Source organism: Dendropsophus ebraccatus, chromosome 4 (assembly GCF_027789765.1).
Source record: "Dendropsophus ebraccatus isolate aDenEbr1 chromosome 4, aDenEbr1.pat, whole genome shotgun sequence".
NCBI lineage: Eukaryota > Metazoa > Chordata > Amphibia > Anura > Hylidae > Dendropsophus > Dendropsophus ebraccatus.
The window spans coordinates 98,879,046-98,887,781 of record NC_091457.1 but is presented as its reverse complement, the minus strand read 5'-3'; the positions used below and the strand labels follow the sequence as shown (position 1 = coordinate 98,887,781).

General features: G+C 44.0%; 1 protein-coding gene across 1 annotated transcript; it reads right to left on the bottom strand.

The window, feature by feature from the left end:
- Window positions 1-2,081: 2,081 nt before the first annotated feature.
- On the bottom strand, window positions 2,082-7,895 carry LOC138789803 (heat shock factor-binding protein 1-like). The gene is made up of 4 exons (XM_069968626.1): window positions 7,806-7,895; window positions 5,564-5,630; window positions 3,788-3,882; window positions 2,082-2,272 (listed from the first exon to the last, which is right to left on the bottom strand). The coding sequence occupies exons 1-4, from the start codon at window positions 7,848-7,850 to the stop codon at window positions 2,255-2,257; spliced, it is 225 nt and encodes a 74-aa protein (XP_069824727.1). The 5' UTR covers window positions 7,851-7,895; the 3' UTR covers window positions 2,082-2,254.
- Between the last annotated feature and the right edge of the window lie 841 nt (window positions 7,896-8,736).

Genomic DNA, 8,736 nt, shown 5'->3' with positions numbered 1-8,736 from the left:
GTCTGACACAGTGCTCTCTGTTGCTTCCCCTGTCCATGTCAGGAACTGTTTAGAGAAGGAGCAAATCCCCATAGAAAACCTCTCCTGCTCTCCAGACTGGAAATAATACCACTTCCTGCTGGGCATTCAGCAGCTGATAAGTACTGGAAGGCTTGAGATTTTTTAATAGAAGTAAATTACAAATCTCTGGCACTTCATGGCAGCAGTTGATTTGAAAGAAAAAATTTTTTGGTGCACTACCCCTTTAAGCCCATCTCACACATAGGGTGAATCTGTGAAAGGCTGTTTACACCAAGCGATCTGCGAATTTTTAGCGAATGACCAACAAAGATTTAAGAACATATTGAAATACCAAGATGAACGATTTCTCGCTTGTCGCTTGATCGTTCGCTGTGTTTACACAAGCCGATTATTGTTCAAATGCGATCAATATGGCGAACATTCTAACTATAATCGTTCTGTGTAAACGCTCCGTTATGATGCTTGCAGTAAATGGGCGATGTCCTTGCTGGCTTTTTTTGTGTGTGGCCCTTTACTGCCATCACATTGCACAGTGAAGCCAATGAGCAATAATTTTTTTTTTGACTCGTAAGAACAGCTCCATCAGCAAACAAACAAGCATGTGCTTGTTTATCAACAGATTGCTGGCTTTATTACACGGGCAACGTCAGCCTGTTTGGTTGGTAATTGGACCTTACGCTCATGTGAAACCAGCCTAAACAATCAGAATACACTTATAAGTGAGATTCTGTCAACAAAGGTTGCAACTGTTTGCAAGCAGGGCTGTGGAGTCGGAGCTAGTTTTGGCTGGAGTCGGAAAAAAAAAATGTACCGACTCCAGCTTTTAAAAAATCTTAGAAAATTGTAGAACTGAATTTTTATATGAATTTTACAAGTTTTGCTCATGAATATATATTATGAGCAATATTCTGGCCCTATTAGATAGGGATGGTCTGGGAAAAGTTGTCAGTCACTAGTTTGTTATTGAGCTGGAAGAGTCCATTGTGTGGAGGGAGATCTGTGCTGCTATCTTCCTGGTTGCTGGATATATGAGCAGCAGTGTAAAATGAAGATATCCTGTGTAATATAGAGGAGGAGAAGACATATGTAGTGTAGCAGTAACCTCTGTCCTCAATGTTGTGTTTTCTCTCTAGGATTGTGTGTTTTTCCTTCAGTGTTCTATGGCTGCAGCAGGCTGTGTGTGTGTGTGTGTGTGTGTGTGTGTGTGTGTGTGTGTGTGTGTATGCTATGGCTGCAGCAGGCTGTGTGTGTATGCATGTGTGTGTGCTATGGCTGCAGCAGGCTGTGTGTATGTGTGCTTGGCTGCAAGCCGTGTGTGTGTGTGTGCTCAGTATGGCTGCAGCAAGTTGTAAGTGTGCGTGTGTGTGCTATTGCATGCCCCCACAGTGACCTTCTATATCACTGTGTCACCTCTATATCACTATGTGTGACCCCTCTCTATATCACTGTGTGACCCCTCTCTATCACTATGGCTGACCTCTATATTACAGGTATCTGGCATTGTTAGTGTTTCTTTAAGTATGGTAATTATATAGTTAGAAACATAGAAGACTGGCAGCAGGAAAAGACCACCTGCTCCATCTAGTCTAGTTGTGAGTAGTTCAGGACATGGAGGCTGGAGACTGGCTGCATCCACTGCACACACACAGGAGAAGCTGCTTTATATACAGTATTCCTTTATTCACTCAGAAGTCACCACAGGATCATGTAGGACATTAGGGAGAAGCTGCTGAGCCAGTGTGATAAATAACTCCCCTGGTATATGACTGGCCATTTATGAAGGAGCAGGAGTCGGTCCTGAAAAAAAATTCAGGAGTCGGAGCTGCGGCTTACCGACTGCACAGCCCTGTTTGCAAGTACTGATAAAGGTATGTTTGTTCTGAAATAGCAGTATCATGTCTAGGTGGTCATGTGACCAGACTGTGTTCATACAATAGACTTTCAGGTTATCTCATGAGCTCCCAGAGAACAGAATGATTACTTATTACTGACCCTACCCATGACATCCCATCACATCACTGAGAAGGAGCAGTGTAGCAGGAAAGTTTCAGACAGAAAAATGCCTTTTTCCTATTTATTTTCCTGCAGATGTGAAAACAAAAATAAGTGAAGTCACAAAAAGGATAAAATACAAAACAATCCATCTAAATATACAACACGGCTAAGAAATGACACACAACACTGAGGAAAATGATCCGGTAGTCCTGTGCGCTGGTAGAAAATCAGAGTCGCTTCAGTGTTTGGCAGCCTGCTAATAAAAAGGTAAAGAAAGAGGTCAGTGACAAACACACCACCTGCCACATCTAGAGCTGCACTTAAAATGCTGATGTCTCTACTTCACTGTACACCATATGACCCAACAGCATATAAATTCAAACGGAGCTCCAGGCTTGGCACACACAGCATAGCTGGACATGCCTCCTACCCAGTCAGCCAAGAAGTAGTTAAAGGAGGAGTAGTGCAGCGAACAAAAGGTTTTCCCCCCCATTCCCTCCCCACATGAAAATTATATAGATCCATAATATATATTGGTAGACAATTCTGCAGTCTACCAGTCAGCGGGAGTGGCAGACAGGCTTAGCGTGTCCAAGGGCTTAAGTGAGAATGCTGTGCATCACCACTAAACTTTTTTTTAGGGCCAGACACTAAAGATTACTGCTTACTTTCCTCTTTGCATAAAGGGGTGCTCCAGCCATGCCAAACTTTTTATATATTGTTGCCCTTGAATGTAAAGTAATATACGCCTCAAAAGTGGTGGCCGGAGCATTCATCAGGGAGCCAGAAAAATGCCACAGAAGGATACTGGGGAGCATAGTGAGGCAAGAATAGCATGTTTATTATGTTGTATGCAAGGGAAGCAACACATAAAAAGATTTACATGGCTGGAGTAACGCTTTATCTGCTTTGGGGCCAGACAGTGAGCAGTGACGTATATGTTATAACAGGTGTTCTGTTCCTTTATGGGGACTTATACAGGCACTGTTGTTTCAGCAATCACTGGTGTCTTCATACACATGTCCAGAAAAAAAAAACATCTGTTCAAATATCCAACAGGTAAATAGTAGCTTATGGAAGTGGAGGACTACACTGATGTACAGGTGCACCTAAGCACCACATCTCTCATCTGTGCAGAATTTCTTACATTCATCACACCGTGAATGCTTTTCACAAGTAACTTTACTAACACAGCAGTGTCAGTCAGAGAAGGACAACATGAATATACATGTAGATTTAGACACAGTAAAACAGTTGCTGTTGATTACTGCTATTAACTTTGCTCATGGACAAGATGTTGGCCAATGTCAGGGGCAACATGGTGGGTGAGTATGTCACATTTGGTCTAATTCAGTTAGCCAATGGATGCATTACACAGTATTAATCAGTAAGTTATACCATTTTACTGTGCGGACAAGTGCCATTTTATAAAGCATGTAAGAAAAATTCTATATCAGGCCATGTTCACATCACAAGTAGGCCTTTTGTTTAACACATCAACAAAATCTCAAAGTTAACTGCTGATGTATATATTTAGAAAATTACCTAAACAGTCCCTTGCTGTTAATAATAATAATATTAATATTAATGAATGGGGATGTCTCCTTGCACACATGATGCTGCCAGATGTTAGATTTTGCTACCATGTTGAATGGAAGGCCAAAATGTTATCACTTTCTATTAAAACTTATAACCTGAACAGCTACTTGTTAACCTGAGCAACCAGTGGCCAGGCTTCAGTTCCATTTCCCTAATGTAATGATGTACATACCTTGTTAGCACCATCCTCCTCCTCTACGCCCGCCTGCGTCATAAGATCCGCAATATTTTTCTCCAGGTCATCGATACGAGTGCTCATGTCATCAAGTGATGGGGTTGGTTAAGGAAAATGTGTTAAACAATTTACACATAGTAACAGTGGACATCACAGCTATCAGACAAAACTGGACAGTCTGTTCAGGACCCTATTCTGCTGGCGCAGTGTCACTCCATAGTGTGGCTCTCTAATCTTCTAATATTTGACTGGTTCTTCTCTAATGCCACCCGTAGACAACTGTCCTGTCAGTCAATGGCTGATCTATGAACTTTAAAGCGTAACTGTCATGTGTTTTTTTATTGCAGAAATCAGTAGTATAAGCGATTTTAAGAAACTCTGTAATAGGTTTCATCAGCCAAAAAAAGCCTCCTTCTGTACTCAAGAAGCAATCTCCCAGCCTCCCCCCCCCTGACTTCTTATCTGTGCATTATCAGGCAAACACGTCTTCATTACAGAGAAGCCAGTGAAGACGGGTTCTGCTCTCTCCATTGTAAGCCTATGAAGGGGGGAGGGGCTGAGGGAGATGAGGGAGCAGGAAGAGGTGACATGAAGGTCAGCTGTTTGTAGACTGTCTGGGCACCTAAACCGCAGGATTCTGGGGTCAGAAAGGTCAGTGCTTATCTATGAACTTACTGAGAGAAGATTGCAGGGTGTTGTGCTGTGCAGGACTGCTCCGTGCTCAGTCACTCCTAACAGCCCCTCCCCTCTCCATAGCCACATAATGGGAGACAGAAATCCTGCTTCATTTGATGTGAGGGGGGAGGCTGGGAGATTGCTTTTTCAGTCCAGAAGGAAACTCTTTTAGTACATAAAACCTATTACAGTTTCTTAAAATCGCTTGTACTGTTGATATTTAATGTTTTCAGAAAAATGACCCTGAAATGACAGTTACGCTTTAACTCCTTAAGACGGTTATGCAGTAAAAATGCAGTAAAAATGTCAAGTCTTTCCATACTTATCAGCTGCTGTATGTCCTGCAGGAAAGGTTTTGTTTTCAGTCTGACAGTGCTCTCTGCTGACATTTCTGGCCGAGACAGGAACTGTCCAGAGAAGTAACAAACCCCTATAGAAAACTTCTCCTGCCGGCCCCCAGTGCTTCATGCTGAGCCGGTGCTTGGGAATAGACTGGCGTCGTGAGTGGGAATCAGGCAGCGGTTCAAAAAAACAAAAAAAAACAAAACGCACCACCAGCATCCCTGCGCCAGTCTATTAATGTAAAAAAACACAAAGCGATGTACTAGTGGTAACTTTCAAAATCTAAATCAGCAGTAGATGTGATATAAAGCAAGTTTGCAATTTACATTTATTTTTTTTTTAGTCATCAAGAAAAACACGGCACTTCCTGTTTCTGACTGACTCCTGTTTTTTGAGAAAGAGTCAGAAAACAGGAAGTCCTGTGTATCCCAGGCCATCTGAGCGCTCACAAGGCAGTCATGTGATTGACGGACACATTGAGCCATGACTCTCTGTACTGGCCGGAATGTCTGTGTTTAATCTTTTTTTTTTTTTTTTTAACCAGCACAAGTCAGAAAATCTGCCTTCAGGAGACTGGACCTGGATTTCTGGTAAGTATAGCTTTGTTTTACAGCATGATAACAACAACAAATAATGAATGTATATTGCAAACTTGCTTTATATCACATCTATTGTTGATTTAGATTTGGAAAGTTATAATGACAGGTACACTATAGGCTTCACTTACATACACCCCTGTACAATCCTCAAGGATATTTCTCCCAATGATCTGATCTGACATGGTCTGGAACTTATCCTGCATTTGTTGCAGCAGGTTCTGGACCTGAAGAGACATAGAAGGATAAATCAGCCACTTCCCTAGCATGGTTGCAGGATTCTACCATTGCTGTGATGTCATTGATGCCATTATCACCACCAACGCAGAAGGGGTGGTTGATAACACACAAAGGACATGAATGAATTCTCAATTGTTCCAATTGCAGCTAAAAATACTGGAATATGGGAATGGGGACACAGAAATACAATGACCCCGGTTATCCCTACACAAGTGGAACGAACTACAACCCCCATAATCATGACATGGGGCCCTAATCTGAGGGGAATATAGAGTGTACAAGGGCCCCATGGTTATAGAATGGATATGTGGCCCCAATCTCAGGTGACTACAGCATATAGAAGGGCCCCATGGTAATAGAATGGATATGTGTACCCAATCGCCGGTGACTATAGCAGATACAGGGGCCCATGGCTATAGAATGGATATGTGGCCTCAATCACAGGTGACTATAGCAGATACAGGGGCCCCATGGTTATAGAATGGATATGTGGCCACAATCTCAGGTGACTATAGCGGATACAGGGGCCCCATGGTTATAGAATAGATATGTGGTCACAATCTCAGGTGACTATAGCAGATACAGGGGCCCCATGGTTATAGAATGGATATGTGGCCACAATCTCAGGTGACTATAGCGGATACAGGGGCCCCATGGTTATAGAATGGATATGTGGCCACAATCTCAGGTGACTATAGCGGATACAGGGGCCCCATGGTTATAGAATAGATATGTGGTCACAATCTCAGGTGACTATAGCAGATACAGGGGCCCCATGGTTATAGAATGGATATGTGGCCACAATCTCAGGTGACTATAGCGGATACAGGGGCTCCATGGTTATAGAATGGATATGTGGTCACAATCTCAGGTGACTATAGCAGATACAGGGGCCCCATGGTTATAGAATAGATATGTGGTCACAATCTCAGGTGACTATGGCAGATACAGGGGCCCCATGGTTATAGAATGGATATGTGGCCACAATCTCAGGTGACTATAGCGGATACAGGGGCCCCATGGTTATAGAATGGATATGTGGCCCCAATCTCAGGTGACTATAGTGGATACAGGGGCCCCATTGTTATAGAATGGATATGTATTCATAATCTCAGGTGACTATAGCGGATACAGGGGCCCCATGGTTATAGAATGGATATGTGGCCTCAATCTCAGGTGACTATAGCAGATACAGGGGCCCCAGGGTTATAGAATGGATATGTGGCCACAATCTCAGGTGACTATAGCAGATACAGGGGCCCGATGGTTATAGAATGGATATGTGGCCACAATCTCAGGTGACTATAGCGGATACAGGGGCCCCATGGTTATAGAATGGATATGTGGTCACAATCTCAGGTGACTATAGCAGATACAGGGGCCCCATGGTTATAGAATAGATATGTGGTCACAATCTCAGGTGACTATAGCAGATACAGGGGCCCCATGGTTATAGAATGGATATGTGGCCACAATCTCAGGTGACTATAGCGGATACAGGGGCCCCATGGTTATAGAATGGATATGTGGCCCCAATCTCAGGTGACTATAGTGGATACAGGGGCCCCCATTGTTATAGAATGGATATGTATTCATAATCTCAGGTGACTATAGCGGATACAGGGGCCCCATGGTTATAGAATGGATATGTGGCATCAACCTCAGGTGACTATAGCAGATACAGGGGCCCCAGGGTTATAGAATGGATATGTGGCCACAATCTCAGGTGACTATAGCAGATACAGGGGCCCGATGGTTATAGAATGGATATGTGGCCACAATCTCAGGTGACTATAGCGGATACAGGGGCCCCCATGGTTATAGAATGGATATGTGGCCGCAATCTCAGGTGACTATAGCAGATACAGGGGCCCCATGGTTATAGAATGGATATGTGGCCACAATCTCAGGTGACTATAGCGGATACAGGGGCCCCATGGTTATAGAATGGATATGTGGCCACAATCTCAGGTGACTATAGCGGATACAGGGGCCCCATGGTTATAGAATGGATATGTGGCCATAATCTCAGGTGACTATAGCAGGTCCCCAGAATGGACAACGGACCTCTGGGTAACCGCAGTATAATGGAAATAAATGAGCGGGCCCCGGAATAGTGACGGGGTCATGAGGGAACACAGGGCTCCGGGGTCCACACTCACCACCTCAGTGAGGTCCTGCACGGTTTTCGGGTCGGTCTCTGACATGGCGAATTTGTCGTCACCTCCGTTAAAAACAACGCAGCCTCCTCCGCCGCTTCTTCACACAAACCTCACCGGATATGTCGTTGCTAACCACGCCCACAAGCCCTGACGACTCCACCAATAGACGACAGCGGCAGGGCTTAGTGCGCGTATTGGAACGCAAACTGATTTCCGGGTGTGGGAACGGCTCTTTGGTAGCCATGGAAACGGAAGCTTGTGACGCCACTTTTGACGGTCGACAACTGTATCCTTGAGTACTACCCGTACGGCACTGCGCATGTGCAGAGAAACACTGGGGGTCTCATTACTCAGCAATGTATTGCAATAGGTTGTCGGTCTCAGCACACTAAACATGGCACCAGCCCTGCACTACACTAAGCTGCTTCTTTCCTCCAACCTCAGATTATGTCCTCTTGGTCTTATGTTCAGTTTCTTAGTAAAAACATTTCCCTCCTGAACTTATTTAGCAGGCAGTGTCAAAGGCATGAAATGTAGGAGAGGTTAAACTGAGCAGTATCAGGCACCATTTGTAGGTTCAGGGTGCGTTCACATGTACAGCATCTGCAGCAGATCCGCAGCAATTTGATGGCCCAGAGTTACTTTGCATTGAATCTGCAACTTCAAATCTGCACCATCAAATCTGCTGCAGATCCTGTACGTGTGAACGCACCCTCATGCTGGGTTTACACAGAACGATTATCGTGCGAATGTGCACGATAACGATCGAATTCGAACGATAATCATACGTGTAAACGCAGCGAACGATCGAACGACGAGCGAGAAATCGTTCATTTTGATCTTTTAACTTGTTCTTAAATCGTCATTCGTCATTCCCAAAAAATTCGCTGATCGTTCCCTGTAAACAGTCGTTCACTGATTTTACCTATGT

What these genes read in the sequence shown, in the direction of transcription:
- LOC138789803 (XM_069968626.1), bottom strand. Translation starts at nt 7,850, where the DNA reads ATGTCAGAGACCGACCCGAAAACCGTGCAGGACCTCACTGAGGTG. An exon ending in TGCAGGACCTCACTGAGGTG is followed by an intron (nt 5,631 to 7,805) that starts GTGAGTGTGGAC and finishes ATGTCTCTTCAG; the next exon opens with GTCCAGAACCTGCTGCAACA. An exon ending in AGATCAGATCATTGGGAGAA is followed by an intron (nt 3,883 to 5,563) that starts ATATCCTTGAGG and finishes CAACCCCATCAC; the next exon opens with TTGATGACATGAGCACTCGT.